This window comes from Coregonus lavaretus (genome assembly GCF_964263955.1).
Source record: "Coregonus lavaretus genome assembly, chromosome: 4".
Taxonomy (NCBI): domain Eukaryota; kingdom Metazoa; phylum Chordata; class Actinopteri; order Salmoniformes; family Salmonidae; genus Coregonus; species Coregonus lavaretus.
The window spans coordinates 39,748,557-39,765,787 of record NC_139991.1 but is presented as its reverse complement, the minus strand read 5'-3'; the positions used below and the strand labels follow the sequence as shown (position 1 = coordinate 39,765,787).

The 17,231-nt window shown below is 47.2% G+C and overlaps 1 protein-coding gene across 1 annotated transcript in view; it reads right to left on the bottom strand.

The window, feature by feature from the left end:
* Positions 1–494: 494 nt before the first annotated feature.
* Positions 495–17,231, bottom strand: part of LOC311127417 (tetratricopeptide repeat protein 28-like) — a 105,903-nt gene continuing 89,166 nt past the window's right edge. Inside the window, exons 16-37 of the mRNA XM_084159265.1 lie at positions 16,598–16,817; positions 14,194–14,274; positions 13,961–14,086; positions 13,317–13,443; positions 13,070–13,179; positions 12,710–12,839; positions 12,089–12,334; positions 11,841–11,994; positions 10,998–11,117; positions 10,668–10,821; positions 10,247–10,426; positions 9,873–10,067; positions 9,440–9,771; positions 9,087–9,334; positions 8,884–9,008; positions 8,709–8,786; positions 8,422–8,581; positions 8,236–8,312; positions 3,881–4,010; positions 3,574–3,681; positions 2,805–3,417; positions 495–2,684 (exon numbers count right to left, since the gene is read on the bottom strand). Coding sequence (XP_084015391.1) covers positions 1,457–2,684; positions 2,805–3,417; positions 3,574–3,681; positions 3,881–4,010; positions 8,236–8,312; positions 8,422–8,581; positions 8,709–8,786; positions 8,884–9,008; positions 9,087–9,334; positions 9,440–9,771; positions 9,873–10,067; positions 10,247–10,426; positions 10,668–10,821; positions 10,998–11,117; positions 11,841–11,994; positions 12,089–12,334; positions 12,710–12,839; positions 13,070–13,179; positions 13,317–13,443; positions 13,961–14,086; positions 14,194–14,274; positions 16,598–16,817 — 4,942 coding nt within the window. The 3' untranslated portion in view covers positions 495–1,456. The remainder of the gene's footprint in view (positions 2,685–2,804; positions 3,418–3,573; positions 3,682–3,880; positions 4,011–8,235; positions 8,313–8,421; positions 8,582–8,708; positions 8,787–8,883; positions 9,009–9,086; positions 9,335–9,439; positions 9,772–9,872; positions 10,068–10,246; positions 10,427–10,667; positions 10,822–10,997; positions 11,118–11,840; positions 11,995–12,088; positions 12,335–12,709; positions 12,840–13,069; positions 13,180–13,316; positions 13,444–13,960; positions 14,087–14,193; positions 14,275–16,597; positions 16,818–17,231) is intronic.

Below are 17,231 nucleotides of genomic sequence, written 5' to 3'. Positions count from 1 at the left end.
ATATGGCTCTGGTTCGGACCATAAAAATGTCAGAGTTTCCAGAGGTTTCTCTGGGCAATAACTATCCCAAATGGCAGTACAGGTAGACAGTACTTTTCTAAACCTAGGTCACTTATCTCAATATTATTGGTAATACAATCATTACATTTCCATAACCACAACCTGTATATGGGTTTTGCTCTAAAGAACCAAGATTTCATCAGCCAAGTCCTCACTTTCAACAAGTATCATCACAGGCACACCCCATTCCATCTCTTATTGCTATGGCAAGCTTTATCAAATTCTTATTTTATAGTCTATAAAGTTGATCACACTATAAATGTCATGGTTGAGGGTTCAGTTCTGTTCAAGAAGACAGGAGCAAAGTCCAGGCAGGCAGTAATATCCCTGTTAATAACCATTACAATGAGACAACAAGAGAGCAAAACTTTTTTATTGAAAATAATTTACTGAGAAAAAACTGAGATGCATCTTTAAAGGAGAGTCCACTGGTGCAAAAGGTATGTTTTAAAAATACATTGAAACATTCAATAGTAAGAGAATTCATGCTTTCAGAATGACACTCCATTTACATAGAAGTCTTCTCACATGCCTTTTCAGCAATTGAATAAAAATACGATTTTGTATTTATTTATTTGTGTACTGGTTTGCTTTTTAATATATAAAACATGTAATACTGATGACAAAACACTGGATTTAATTTACAAAACAAAATAACAATATAACAGTTACAGTCCTTTATAATAACAATTATATTCAAAGAAATCATAATTAAAACAATTTAATTTAGCATTTTCTTGACTTACACAAACAGCGAGTGTTTTAGGTAGAAAGTAAAAACACCATATTGGTATTTTCAGTCATTGTAACAGTCTCCGAGCCTGAGACAGTCTGCCTGTATTAAGGTGTCTTTACAGTGTAGGAGGAGGCATGGGGCACCATAACCCAGGGTTATTATTACAGGGTCCTATCTGATCCTCTGTCCTTCAGTGACTGCACTCTTCTCCTCTATGACCTAGCCCTGCTCTGTCCTTCCTGTCCTCTCCACTAGGGGGTAGTCAGTCACCGCAAAGTGTCCCACTCCCACTTTCTATGCAACTAATGCAAATCGGAACTTTTTGGTGGTCCCCAGTAGACCTTCTTGCTAGTGTAATGTTCAGTCCCTTTCATAGCTTGCAGCCCAGCTAGTATAACCCACCAGAAGAGCCTTAGAGTCAGGAGCAGTTATCTAACCATCTCTAACCCTGAAGAGTCTCTAACCCACGGCTCTCCAACCCTGTTCCTGGAGAGCTACGGTCCTGTAGGTTTTCGCTTCAACCCTAATCTAGCGCACCTGATTCTAATAATTAGCTGGTTGATAAGCTGAATTAAGTTAGTTATAGCTGGGGTTGGATTGAAAACCTACAGGAGGGTAGCTCTCCAGGAAAAGGGTTGGTGAGCCCTGCTCTAATCCCTCTCAGCATTTAGAGGAGGGGAAGTACTTCCCAGGCGAGGGGAACTTGAAGCCATTCCCAGATGGCAGTCTGACAGGGTGTGGGGGTGCTCCGGGACTACCTCCCCTGGAGGAGTCCGTAGCAGTCTGAGGAGGAGGCGCCACTGGTCGTTTTGAACCCAGCTTTCGATGTCCGTTAAGCGGGTTGGTGGGGCTCTGGGGCCCTTCAGCGTCCTGGTTCTGGTTGGTGGACCCATATCTTGGAGAGAGGTGGAGGAGCCCCAGGACATCTTTTTGAACCATGCTCATCTTCTTCCCCCCATCTTGGAGCACTCTGCCTGGGCCAGGAACCTCCTGCCTCTGGGTAGCATTGGACCAGAAGGTTTTCAGGTTGTGGATGGCCTGGACCCTATCGTCCACCAGGCCTGCCTGTTTCAATCGGCCCAGGTCAGGGGTTTCAGCCGGGCTGGAGCGGGACGAGGTAGAGCCTGTAGAGGAGTAGGAGAGGGCTGGGGATGCGGCCAAGGACGGGAGGCTGCCGACTGGGGAAGGGTGGCCTGAGCTGGGGGAGATGGAAATGCTGTTGGGGGAGTGTGAGATGTGGGGGGTGTAAGGGGAGCTGGGGTATTTAAGTCTGAGCTGCGCATGGATGTGGGGGTCTGGTGTTCTGGAGGGTGAGGACTGGGGGTGAGAGAAAGAGAGGGAGGGAGAGAGGGAGGATAGGGCCGGGCTGTTGTAGCCGGAGCTGATCTTCTGTAAGGACGAGCAACGAGAGGGGGGTTTGGGCCTGGTGGAGAGGAGAGGGGTGGAGAGGGGTGAGAGAGGGGTGGAGAGGGGTGAGAGAGGGCTGGAGAGGGAGAGAGGTGAAGCCCGGGCCTGTAGGCTTGCTCTACTACTGGGTCTGCTGAAAGCGCTAGTCTCAGACGAACGGAAGCCCAAACCACCTCCGGTGGGGGTCAGGGTCGGAGTCAGGGGGGCTGAGGAAGGTGTACATTCTGGTCCCCTTAGCCCCTTCTCCCCTCCCCCATTGCCTGCCCTTCCTGTCCTCGCCCTCTGGAGGCTCTCCACAGCCTGCATGTGGCTCTGGGTCTCTGCCAGGATCCTGGTGGCCAGTTCCTGGGGGTCCAGAGGGGTGAGGGGTGGCTTGTCTTCCTGAGACTTGACTGTGCTGTCTGTCTCTGTACTGGACTGGTCAGACTCAGAGAGGACCGCCTCTGTACTGACCCCCTGACCTTTAGACAAGCTCAGAGAGCTGGGGAGGAGAGGAGGGGGAGATATGTTTAACTTGATGTGACAAGTTGGTCAAGTTGCGAACAGTTAAAGCAAACAAGTGTCTTTTTAGCCAAGTAAGAAAAAAAAAGCAACAACTTACCCCTGGGACTTAACGTGTGTGTTCGGGCTGGGGGGTACTGCCAGGGGCGGCAGGGGGACTTTGAGCGGTGAGGTGGGAGTGCTGACACTCCCCTTGGAGGAGACCGAGACGGGGTACTCCCTCCCTGCCGCGCCTCCCCTCCCTGCTCCTCTAATGTGTCTGTGTCCCCCAGGGAGGGACAAGGTGTCACACTCCCTCCCCCCTCCTCCCCCTCCTCCCAGAGGCTCACTGCTGATGATAGAGAATCCTTCATATTCATCCTCCCCCTCTGTCCCTCCTCCTCCTCCTCTGTGATTCGTTAATCTGTTTCTTGACACGCCTCCTGTGTGTCGGTGAGAGACTCCTCCACGGTGCAGCTCCTGCTGCCGCGAGCGCTGGCTGATGACATCACTTCCTGCGGGTTCAGGGCGGGACAGGAAGCTGAGAGAGGAGGCGAGGGAGCTGAGGCTGTAGAGGGAGATTGCGTCGCAGGAGAGACTGTCTGGGCCGCCAAGCGGGGGGGAGAAGGGAGGCTGGGGGAGGTTGAGGGGAAGGGAGGCACACTGGGAGGAGGAGAGAGACTCTAGAGAGGAAGAGCTGTCCAGGCTGAGGCGTCTGGGGAGCTCTGTGGAGTCTGCAAGGGAGAGAGGAGAAGATGGAGAGGTGAGACAGGGGTAAGATGAAATGGTGAAGCACATTGTAAGTATAGGAAGTCTGGATGCCAGGCTATGTGACCAAAATACATACTGTAACAATGTAGAGTTAAGAGAGAGGGCTTGGAGACCCTTACCAAACAGTGCCAGTAGAGACTGCAGAGCAAAGTGCATTGTCCGTCTGCTAGCCTGTTTACCAGTCTTCAATAGCACCTCCGCCTGTCCTGCCTCACACAGGTCAAAACCTGGAGGGAAACAGAGAAGGGAAAAGAATGACACACACACCTAACGCTTAGGCTTTAGTTCAATGGGCTAACACAGTCTTGTGACATGCAGGAGACCTGGGTTCTAACTTGACACACCCACACTGGCTCTCTAAAGATGAGATTGCCTGCCACTGCTATTATACAAGTATATCTAATTCTCAGTGCGGTGATGACTCACCCAGCGCAGCCAGGAACTCGTGACAACCAGGAAGTCTCCACAGCTGGACACTAATGGACACCTGGATGGGAGCCAATGAGAACTCCTGTTCCTTGTCACATGTCTGTTGCTGAACTAATACCTGGTGGAGCTGGAGACAGGGAGAGGTAGTTTATCAGGTTATTGTAGCTTAGGTCACTTCTGCCCTGTCCTACTTTTTTGCCTCAGTATGAGTTTCTCGTGCCAGAATGATACAACACACAACTTACCATTCCCACCATATTTTTAACAGCCTTCAAGTGGTGGGTAGGAGGAAGAGCGAAAGAGATAGAGGACTTAAATTGTTAGGAGCAGACCATTAGAAAGTAACAGATCTTGTAAACGAAGACCATGCAAGGACTACCACTATTTATAAGCCCTAAAAATCACAGCGGCTATGATGATATTGATATTGACCCCATGCAAATATTACCAGGCCCATCACATGCATATTCAATAATATTTCTGGGGGAGCCACTTTTGTGAAACAACCAAACTGGGCAAGCTGCCAATCGCCATAGCCTACCCATCGGAGAACAGGGGTTGGGGGAGTCCCAAAGTCGAATTGATTCATACATGATATCAAGTTGATTCATATACAGTGGGGAAAAAAAGTATTTAGTCAGCCACCAATTGTGCAAGTTCTCCCACTTAAAAAGATGAGAGAGGCCTGTAATTTTCATCATAGGTACACGTCAACTATGACACAGTAGGATTTTAAATGAATTTATTTGCAAATTATGGTGGAAAATAAGTATTTGGTCAATAACAAAAGTTTCTCAATACTTTGTTATATACCCTTTGTTGGCAATGACACAGGTCAAATGTTTCTGTAAGTCTTCACAAGGTTTTCACACACTGTTGCTTGTATTCTGGCCCATTCCTCCATGCAGATCTCCTCTAGAACAGTGATGTTTTGGGGCTGTCGCTGGGCAACACGGACTTTCAACTCCCTCCAAAGATTTTCTATGGGGTTGAGATCTGGAGACTGGCTAGGCCACTCCAGGGCCTTGAAATGCTTCTTACGAAGCCACTCCTTCGTTGCCCGGGCGGTGTGTTTGGGATCATTGTCATGCTGAAAGACCCAGCCACGTTTCATCTTCAATGCCCTTGCTGATGGGAGGAGGAGGTTTTCACTCAAAATCTCACGATACATGGCCCCATTCATTCTTTCCTTTACACGGATCAGTCGTCCTGGTCCCTTTGCAGAAAAACAGCCCCAAAGCATGATGTTTCCACCCCCATGCTTCACAGTAGGTATGGTGTTCTTTGGATGCAACTCAGCATTCTTTGTCCTCCAAACACGACGAGTTGAGTTTTTACCAAAAAGTTATATTTTGGTTTCATCTGACCATATGACATTCTCCCAATCCTCTTCTGGATCATCCAAATGCACTCTAGCAAACTTCAGACGGGCCTGGACATGTACTGGCTTAAGCAGGGGGACACGTCTGCAGGATTTGAGTCCCTGGCGGCGTAGTGTGTTACTGATGGTAGGCTTTGTTACTTTGGTCCCAGCTCTCTGCAGGTCATTCACTAGTTCCCCCCATGTGGTTCTGGGATTTTTGCTCACCGTTCTTGTGATCATTTTGACCCCACGGGGTGAGATCTTGCGTGGAGCCCCAGATCAAGGGAGATTATCAGTGGTCTTGTATGTCTTCCATTTCCTAATAATTGCTCCCACAGTTGATTTCTTCAAACCAAGCTGCTTACCTATTGCAGATTCAGTCTTCCCAGCCTGGTGCAGGTCTACAATTTTGTTTCTGGTGTCCTTTGACAGCTCTTTGGTCTTGGCCATAGTGGAGTTTGGAGTGTGACTGTTTGAGGTTGTGGACAGGTGTCTTTTATACTGATAACATGTTCAAACAGGTGCCATTAATACAGGTAACGAGTGGAGGACAGAGGAGCCTCTTAAAGAAGAAGTTACAGGTCTGTGAGAGCCAGAAATCTTGCTTGTTTGTAGGTGACCAAATACATATTTTCCACAATAATTTGCAAATAAATTCATAAAAAATCCTACAATGTGATTTTCTGGATTTCTTTTACTCATTTTGTCTGTCATAGTTGACGTGTACCTATGATGAAAATTACAGGCCTCTCTCATCTTTTTAAGTGGGAGAACTTGCACAATTGGTGGCTGACTAAATACTTTTTTCCCCCACTGTACATGCTATTTAAAATACTATTAACATGGATTATCAAGCTACTTGATTCTCGATTTTAGGACACTTGGGGTTATCAGAAACTTAAAAATAATTTGATGAATCTTTGTAATCTGGCCTTATCTTAGTAATAGCACAAAGATATGTCAAATCAGGTAATGCCAAATTCCAGTCTGAAGGAATTATGTTTTGGGGTGATTGAAATGCATCAGAAAGGTACTGGAAAGTTCAGGAAAACATCAGATCAAATTGTATTTGTCATATGCACCGAATACAACAGGTGTAGACCTTACAGTGAAATGCTTACTTACAAGCCCTTAACCAACAATGCAGTTTTAAGAAAAATAAGTGTTAAGTAAAAAATAGATAAGTAAAACATTTAATAAAAAATACAAATAAAAAACAAATAATTAAAGAGCAGCAATAAAATAACAGTAGGGAGGCTATATACAGGGGGCACCGGTACAGAGTCAATGTGCAGGGGCACAGGTTAGTCGAGGTAATTGAGGCAATATGTACACTACCAGTCAAAAGTTTGGACACCTACTCATTCAAGGGTTTTTCTTTATTTTTACCATTGTAGAATAATAGTGAAGACATCAAAACTATGAAATAACACTCTTGGCATTCTCTCACCTAGAATGCTTTTCCAACAATCTTGAAGGAGTTCCCACATATGCTTAGCACTTGTTGGCTGCTTTTCCTTCACTCTGCCGTCCGACTCATCCCAAACCATCTCAATTGGATTGAGGTTGGGGGATTGTGGAGGCCAGGTCATCTGATGCAGCACTCCATCACTCTCCTTGGATACCTTTTTAGTGGTATCCAATTGGTAGTTACAGTCTTGTCCCATCGCTGCAACTCCCGTACGGACACGGGAGAGGCAAAGGTCGAGAGTCGTGCGTCCTCCGAAACACAACCCAACCGAGCCGCACTGCTTCTTGACACAGTGCCAGCTTAACCCGGAAGCCAGCCGCACCAATGTGTCGGAGAAAACACCGTACACCTGGCAACCGAGTCAGCGTGCACTGCGCCCGGCCCGCCACAGGAGTCGCTAGTGCGCTAGAGTCACTGGCCCAAACGACGCTGGGCCAATTGTGCGCCGCCCCATGGGTCTCCCGGTCGCGGCCGGCTGCGACAGATCCTGGACTCGAACCAGGATCTTTAGTGGCACAGCTAGCACTGCGATGCAGTGCCTTAGACCACTGCGCCACACTGGAGGCCCCTATTTAGATTTTTGGAACACTTTTTTGGTTACTACATGATTCCATTTGTGTTATTTCATAGTTTGACGTCTTCACTATTATTCTACAATGTAGAAAATAGTAAAAATAAAGAAAAACCCTTGAATGAGTAGGTGTGTCCAAACTTTTGACTGGTACTGTATATATATATATACACACATGTACATACGTACGTACAGGTAAAGCTACAGGTAACTGCCTAAATAAAGGAAACACCAACAAAAAGTGTCTTAATAGGGCATTGGGCCAACACAAGCTTCCAGAACAGCTCCTATGCGCCTTAGCATAGATTCTACTGGTGTCTGGAACTCTATTGCAGGGATGCAACACCATTCTTCCACAAAAATAACATGATTCCATATGTGTTATTTCATAGTTTTGATGTCTTCACTATTATTCTACAATGTAAAAATCAAGAAAAACCCTTGAATGAGTAAGTGTGTCCAAACTTTTGACTGGTACTGTAAACGTAGAGAATGATCATCAAGCAATCTTTTTGTTTGATCTTCTGTGGAGAATCAATTTATTTCCCCAGTCCTTCTCTGCAGATACATCACTCTGTCTTCAAGTCCTGAACAGCTTGTGTGCATCCTAGATGGAAACAGATGACACGTACGTGTTCCTGAGAGTCTTCGATTTCAGGCAATTGTTCAAAAGATTGAGCCAAATTCGTAGGAAGAAAACAATTTCAAGATGCGCTAGAAATCTGTTTTTGCCCCAGCCGCTATAGCGAATATCGAAGGTTATTCACGTAACCACAGTTCTATAAAGTAAGCAGGCCATTCAGCTGACTGAGGAAGACATTCATTCAGATTGCCGCGAGCCGCCAATTCAGTTGCAGAGACACGCAGTGACCATGCGTGAAATAGAGCATACAGCATGTAAATTAACCAATGTATGTGTGTGTGTGTCTGTGTGCATTGAGGCCTACCTTGTTTATGAGCTGTTCTCCAGTCTCAGCAGCACTGACCAGTTTACAGAGGGCCTGGAAGGCTGAATGAGGCAGACCTGGACGACAGAGAAGATTGACTGATTGATAGTTTTCCATGTAGGGACTGGAGTATAGTGCTGTGCTGACAGTCTGATTGGTTGATTATTTGGTTGAATAATTGATTACCTAGTAGTGACTGCAGAGTGGTGCTGCAGAGCTGCAGCCGGTCTCCAGGGTCGGCCATAGGGAAGAAGACAGCAGCGGGGAGACCACTGCTGGTGCCGGGACAGTCTAACCGGAACCCCACGGCTGACAGCAGGGCCTGCCATCCCGGTACACCACCAACCTGGTGGGTTTATAGAAAACAGTTATTCATTAAGGTAACACAGAATAACTAAGTAATGAGAAACACCAAAGACCTTACACTGAAGTAAAGAGCACACACATGTATGCAAACACCCATACACACACACCTTATTCTCCACGCTCTGTTGCAAGGTGTACATAGCATTAGTCTGACCACTCTGTATACGCTGGAGAGACTTCTCAACCTGAGGGATGGAGGGTAAATCACATTATTAGGAAAGGTTCTTTAAAGTCTCTTGAATGGACATAGGCGATATGGCAAACGTTGTATATGTTTATTACCAGGTGCAGAAGTACTCTCAGGGAGTCTCTAGCCCTCTCAGGGTATTGGAGGATCTCTGCCAGAGCCTGGCCAATCAGAGACGAGGGGCTGTTCAGCTTCACATCACAGCCAATCAGCATGAAGCCTGAGAGAAAACAGGAAGAGGAGTGAATAATGTGTGATGTGTGTGTGTGTGTGTGTATGTGTGTGTGTGTGTACTAACCCGCCCAGTTAGAAGGGTGTGAGAAGTGTGTGCTTCTCTGTAAAGTCTTCATGGCCTCAGTGAGAGCTGCGCTGGCCTTGGTCCCATTCAGCAGCGCTGTGTAGAAGCTGTGTGTGAACACCTTGGAGGCTGCCACTGGAACGGGCCACAGTGACACGCACACACACTGCACCCCCGCCGCAAGGAAGGCACGTGTCAGACCCACCACCCCGTCAGCTGTCACCCTGCTAACACACTCCTGGTACGACCTGAGTGAGGAGAAGAGAGATAACAAGATTATAAACATAGGCATACGGCATGAAAAATACAAAAACTGCTTCATTGATAATTAGGCATATGTGTGTGTGCCTCACCCCAGCACCACCAGTTTGATAGGCAGTCTCAGGTCCAGTATGTCGGCCGCAGTGAGCAGAAACTCCTGAAGTGGTGGACTGTCACACACACCCTCTGCGTCACACACACTTCCTCCATCCTCACTCCCATCCTCCCGTAGCTCTGTCCTTGCTCCCACATCCCCAGTCTCGCTTGAAAGCGATCCTCCACACGGTGCACTCTCCTTGGGCCGTGTTCCTGAGTCCATCCCTGGATCCTGGCTGGGGGAGAGAACCAGGGCCGCCAGCTTCCAGGAGACATGAGTAGCAAAGTGAACACACTCTGCCTGGCCCATGGCTGCTAGCACACGCTCCTAAACATAAAAGATAAAAGAGAAGTGAGGAGAATGTTGTCTGTTTGTGCGTCTCAGTAAATCACAGTAGGAGTAGAACACACACTCTTTCTTTTTAGTACCTTTGTGGCCTGTGTTCCAGTGAGGGGCTGGCAGCCCAGCAGTTCCCCCAGGCGGAGGGCCTCGTCGTGGGCAGAGGGCAGCGGACCCCACAGCCAACGCTCCATCACCCTGGAGGGCAGGCGCGGAGCCCCCACTACTGCAGTCATGGAACCCCCGCCGCTGTAGAGGAAGGGAGCCCCGCGACGAGGGTAGGACTGGAGGGAGAGGTGGGGAGTCAAACACAATCAATGACACAATTATTATTATGACAGTATTGTTATTAATATGCCATGTATTATCAGTATATTGAATTGTGCAGGTTGTGCTGTTGTCTTGTATAGTGTGTGTGTGTGTGTGTGTGTGTGTGTGTGTGTGTGCTGTAGTATACACCCACCTTGGCTACAGGCCCCAGGCTCCCTAAGGATGGGACAGCTAGAAGGTTGAACCTCTCATACAGGTATTCATTAGAAGAGCTACCTTTGAGCAGAGCGAAGGGAACCAGGTACAGCTCTCCCTCTAACACCAATAACAACTGTCTGTGTCTGCCTACTGCACCACTACTGGGCATCAGCACCTAGGGAGGGAGGGAGGGATGGAGGGGAGGGGAGGGGAGGGGAGGGGAGGGGAGGGGAGGGGAGGGGAGGGAGGGGAGGGGAGGGAGGGAGGGAGGGAGGGAGGGAGGGAGGGAAGGGAGGGGAGGGAGGGAGGGAGGGCGAGAGAAAGGATGAAAGAATGAGTATAGACAGATAGATGTAATTCGATCTCTATCAAATGGTAAATGTGTGTTGTTAGGGTAAACACACACACACTCTTACCCCCTCCATAGGTGCAATGAGCAGGTTGTGAAGGGCTCGTAGGGGGTGTTTGGCGAGGGGGCTGGGTGGGGGCCTACAGGGTAGAGAGGGGGAGGATGGCTCTCTCACTGGAGACACTGTAGAACTGACCAGACTGGACAAACTCTGACTACTCCTGTAGAAATATGCAAAAGATACTTGTTGTTTAACAACTGGTGCTGTCTACAACAAGTAGATATTGCATAGGAACATACGACATGACACTCTCTCCATATAAATATCAGACTTTATTTTAATAAAGATTTTAAATATGGTGACATTTCAGTGTTTCTGCAGAAAACACCCACCCACCTGTTGAAGAGGTTGTTTCTGGACACCATGCGTAGGTAGCCTGTAGGGTCGCTGGCTGAGGTCAGTCGTTCCTCAAACTGCTGTTCTAACAGATCACCTGCTTCACTCTCTGTCTCACCGCTGTTACATGCACGCACGGACGAACGTGAGCGCGCACACACACACACACACACACACACACACACACACACACACACACACACACACACACACACACACACACACACACACACACGGTAAGGTGCTGCTGGCTAGGCCAGCAGTACTGCAGTGGTTGTCAGTGAGAACAATTTGTGAGGGGGAACATTTGCTGACACAACACAGAGGTCCATTACAAAGTAGCCTGCAGTGCTGGCGCCGATGGAAGCTGCGTGTGGTATTACACTTTACTACCCTCCAAGGTGTGATAGTCTCTCTCTCTCTACTTTATTAAAATATTGTTTGGCGCTTCACTGACGTGTAGCCAGTGTGCATTGTGTGTGTGAGAAAGCGAGAGAGGCTGTGAACTTCCATTATCACTTGGAGGGGTGCAATATGTTACCTCTGATTAGCCCATCCATTCTACAGAGAGAGCGAGAGAAAGAGGGAGGGAGGGAGGGAGGGATGGAAGGAAGGAAGGAAGGAAGGAAGGAAGGAAGGAAGGAAGGAAGGAAGGAAGGAAGGAAGGAAGGAAGGAAGGAAGGAAGGAAGGAAGGAAGGAAGGAAGGAAGGAAGGAAGGAAGGAAGGAAGGAGAAGACAGAGTACCGAGCCAAGCGATAAAGCAAGCTTGCAGTCTATCAGTGAAGCACTTCACAATTTTTGAATAAAGCAAAGACCATTGCAAGGGCAAGACACACACATACCTGCTGTAGTAGTTGTCAACTCCCAGAGCCTCTCTAGCTGCAGTGATGTGCTGGTCCAGAGTCTGACAGCCACTAACTCCTCCCCCCTGGATCTCTGAGGCCTGCAGCTCGGATCCTCCCTCTCCCAGGTACACCTCATGGAACTTCACTATACCTGCACACAACAGAGGGTGAAGGATCATAGGTGTGTGTATGTGTGTGTGTCTCTCTGTGTATAAGTGTGTATGTGTGGGTGTGTGTGTACCTACCTGTGCCTGGTGCCAGTAGCCAGCTGTAGAGGTACCCTGCGGCCAGAGAGTAATACAGCACCAGTGACTTCTGACTGTTGACCGTATTCAGGATGTGTTCTACGGTTACCGGGGAGTAAGGGTCAGGGGTCGGGGTATAAGGATCAGAGGTCAGGGGTTGGTGACCCTGCTGTCGCTCTACCAGAAGGTCAGCGAACGCCCGGGTCCGACCCCGCTCTGCCACAGCTAAGGCCTCATCATAATGACCTGAAGAGGAGAGGAGAGGAGAGGAGAGGAGAGGAGAGGAGAGGAGAGGAGAGGAGAGGAGAGGAGAGGAGAGGAGAGGAGAGGAGAGGAGAGGAGAGGAGAGGAGAGGAGAAGAGAGAGAGAGAGATGGATGAAAGAAGAGATGGGAAAGTGCAAGTAGACAAGTAGAGAAAGAGAGAAAGAGAGAGAATGAGAGACAGGAAGAGAGAGAGAAAGGGAGACAGGAAGGGAGAGAGAAAGGGAGCGAAAGAGAGAGAGAGGAAGGAATGAAGGAAGGGAGAGATAGATAGAAGTGAGAAAGAGTGAGAAAGCGAAGGAGATGGATAACAAGAGAGATTACAGAAAAACAGAAAGAAAGTAAAGAGAGAGTGTTACCCAGGCTGACGAGGACCCTCTGGAGAGCCTGGTATGAAGATGTCTGCAGGTCAAACAGAGTCAGTCTGTAGTCTGAGCTGAGTTGGGCTTCATGACGAATTGACTCAAACAAGGCAGACGCTCTGTACAGCTGGAGAGAGAAAGATAACACACACCTACATCACACATTAATTCACACCTGAATAGACACCAATGTGGCACCCCCATCGTGATATACACGCAATTAGTTATCATTTTCAATACAGGGAATCACAAAACCCCTAAGGTTAGAATCAGAGACTGCGGTTTCATAGTCAACCAGCAGGTGTCAGCAGGACTCAAGAGAAGCAACAGTGAGTTCTGAAACGCAGAGGTTTGCACCTGGTGCTGGGCCTCCTCCAGGTTGCTGCTGGCCCACAGTGACAGGCCCAGACGGTGACGGATCCTAGCCTCCTCCTCTCGCCTCCCACACTGCTCCGCTAAACGTAGACCTGAAATAGAGAGAAAGAGAGGAGAGAAAAAGAGGGAGTCTCAAAACATCATCAAATCACCCTCTCCTCTCCTCCCTCTTTCTCCAAAAACCATGTCTTCATTCATACTCTCTGTCGTTGTCACTCTCTCCGCTTACCTTCCTGCAGGTACATGACAGCCTGTGTGTAGTTCTGTAGTGCATGGTGTGTCCTCCCCAGGCTGCCGTACGCCAGTGTCTTGGCTGTGAGGTCATTATTCTGTGCCGCCACACTCAGGTGCTGCTCCTGATGACATCATGACAGACGGAAAGGTCAAGTCCCAAACCATTTACCTGACAGAACACGACCATGGCAGAGAGGAAGAGGCGAAGCAAGAGGGGTAACTGGGCCCAAAATCTGTCTTCTCCAGCAGGTGGCGATTTTTTATTGTTTTTTCTCACCAAGCGAGGAGTTTTTGTATGGAGGTCAATGAGAGAGTGTTGAATTTCGTTAACAAAAAATGTAATGGCTTATTTGCTATTTGTGTCTTATTTGATCTAATAGGAGTTTCATAATGATTAGGTTGTTAGAAGTGAACTGATATAAGTAGGACACGTGACATCCCAACTACTTTGAGAAAAAATACCTTATCGGAGTTATGCTTGTTGTTCACACAAGTATCTGCCCTCTCATTGGTTAGAATGGTCCCACCTGATCTTGCCTCCTCCCGACTGCCTTCCATTTTTTAAGACATTTATTTTCATTGTTAGAGTATCTGGTCAATATAATGGATAATCTGTGACCATAGAGTGTGTGTGTTCACCTGACAGGCCACGGCCCTTTCGTAGTTTCCCAGCGCCTCATAGGTCAGTCCCAGGTTCCCGTAGGCCCTCCCCTGACTCCTCACACTTCCTGTTTCCTCCGCAATCTCTAATGCCCTCTGGTGCCACTGGAGAGAGAGAGAGAGATGGATGGATGGACAAATGGACACAGACAGACAAACAATGGACCACTGCATGGGGAATATAATAACACCATTAAAAGAACAGCACCAACCTGTAGAGCTGTCTCGTTCTCTCCCATCAGCTGGTACACTCCACCCAGCGCCCCGCTTGCTTCGCCCTCTAATGCTCGGTCCTGGGAGGAACAGGTTTAGAACATAATATATTATATTATATATTATAGTTATAGCATATAGATTTATAACACATCTATAACAGATTTATAACATATCTATAACAGATTTATAAACACACACACATATATATATACATACATACATACATACATATATTTTATATTTTATATTCTTCAAATAGCCACCCTTTGCCTTAATGACAGCTTTGCACACCCTTGGCATTCTCTCAACCAGCTTCATGAGGTAGTCACCTGGTTTGGTAAAAGACCAAGTCCATATAATGGCAAGAACAGCTCAAAAAAGCAAAGAGAAACGACAGTTCATCATTACATTAAGACATGACGGTCAGTCAATACGGAACATTTCAAGAACTTTGAAAGTTTCTTCAAGTGCAATCGCAAAAACCATCAAGCACTATGATGAAACTGGCTCTCATGAGGACCGTCACAGGAATGGAAGACCCAGAGTTACCTCTGCTGCAGAGGATAAGCTCATTACAGTTACCAGCCTCAGAAATTGCAGCCCAAATAAATGCTTCACAAAATTCAAGTAATAGACACATCTCAACATCAACTGTTCAGAGGAGACTGCGTGAATCATGCCTTCATGGTCGAATTGCTGCAAAGAAACCACTACTAAATGACACCAATAAGAAGAAGAGACTTGCTTGGGCCAAGAAACACGAGCAATGGACATTAGACCGGTGGAAATCTGTCCTTTGGAGATTTTTGGTTCCAACTGCCGTGTCTTTGTGAGACGCAGAGTAGGTGAACAGATGATCTCCGCATGTGTAGTTCCCACCGTGAAGCATGGAGGAGGAGGTGTGATGGTGTGGGGGTGCTTTGCTGGTGACACTGTCAGTGTTTATTTAGAACTCAAGGCACACTTAACCAGCATGGTTACCACAGCATTCTGCAGCGATACGCTATCCCATCTGGTTTGCGCTTAGTGGGACTATCATTTGTTTTTCACCAGGACAATGACCCAAAACACACCTCCAGGCTGGTAAGGGCTATTTGACCAAGAAGGAGAGTGATGGAGTGCTACATCAGATGACCTGGACTCCACAATCACCCAACCTCAATTGAGATGGTTTGAGTGAAGGAAAAGCAGCCAACAAGTGCTCAGCATGTGTGGGAACTCCTTCAAGACCGTTGGAAAAGCATTCCTCATGAAGCTGGTTGAAATAATGTAAAGAGTGTGCAAAGCTGTCATCAAGGCTACTTTGAAGAATGTAAAATCTAAAATATATTTTGATTTGTTTAACACTTTTTTGGTTACTACATGATTCCATATGTGTTATTTCATAGTTTTGATGTCTTCACTATTATTCTACAATGTAGAAAATAGAAAAAATAAAGAAAACCCTTGAATGAGTAGGTGTGTCCAAACCTTTGACTGGTACTGTATGTTTTTTAAAAAGGCAGTAAATGAGGCTGAATGAACTGTTTCGCTGCCAGACAAGGCTCCGCTGATAGCCAAGTGTAGCGGTGGTAAGGATTCACTCCATGGTCCTGAAAAGAAAGCTCTGCTGTTGGCACAGCTTTGTGTAGGCCCTAACAGTTTGTGGGCACCTTTTGTCACCGTTATAGTGCAATGGATGTATTGTTTAGTGTTGTGTTGTGTAGTGGCTTTGCTGGCATGCATCCCCCCAATTCTTTTTGGTTTGCCCCACCAAGATTTACATGCTAAAATCGCCACTGTATATCATTAGGAGCACCTGCTCTTTCCATGACATAGACTGACCAGGTGAATCCAGGTGAAAGCTACGATCCCTTATTGATGTCACTTGTTAAATCCACTTCAACCAGTGTAGATGAAGGGGAGGAGACAGATTAAAGAATGATTTTTAAGCCTTGAGACAATTGAGACATGGATTGTGTATGTGTGCCATTCAGAGGGTGAATGGGCAAGTTCCCTTGAACAGGGTTGGTAGTAGGTGCCAGGCGCACCGGTTTGAGTGTGTCAAGAACTGCAACGCTGCTGAGTTTTTCACGCTCAACAGTTTCTAGTGTGTATCAAGAATGGTCCACCACCCAAAGGACATCCAGCCAACTTGACACAACTGTGGGAAGCATTGGAGTCAACATGGGCCAGCATCCCTGTGGAACGCTTTCGACACCTTGTAGAGTCTATGCCCCGACGAATTGAGGCTGTTCTGAGGGCAAAAGGGGGTGCAACTCAATATTAGGAAGGTGTTCATAATGTTTTGTACACTCAGTGTTTATATAGCAACAATGCTACCTGCCACCTCCACTACAGGTCTTTATTCCTACCTCCATCCCATCAGTCATTCATTCATTCGAGAGGTAGAAGTCTTACCCCTGCGGTGCAGGCGATGTTGAGCTGATGCTCCAGGCAGGATATGGCTTGTTCATAGTTCCCCAGCTGGCTGTGTAGGTCTCCCAGCTCCCCATATGCCTGGGCCTGGGCCTTCGTTCCTCCACTTCCTCCCTCCCCACCTCCCAATCCACCCAGCTCATGGGCCACCACCAGACGCTTCTCAAAACACACCAACGCCTGCTGGAGACTACCTAGAGATCTGACAGGAGAGCAGGAAGGAAGGAGTTATTTTTGTTTACCCCTATTTCTCTCTTTAGAGTTGCTAATGTAGGTACAGATGCAGATGAGTCACTAATGCACTCAGAACGAACCCTACCAATCATTTACATAAATGCATTTCATGTTAAGTACACAAAGTACACATAAGTCACACCATAAAACACTCCACTCAGTATCTCAAAACAGCAAAGGTTTCTAGTTTTTCACAGAGCTATATGAGCAACTTAAGAAAGCTAACAAGAAAACCAATTAGGCAATAACTTCAGGACATGTTAATTTTGCTAGTATGAGATGAAAATAAATGTGTACAGCTTTGGGTGATGGAATGTAAAAGAGGCTGTGTCTGCAAACTAACATCAAGCTGTGGCTTTTATTAGTTTAAGTACATTACTTA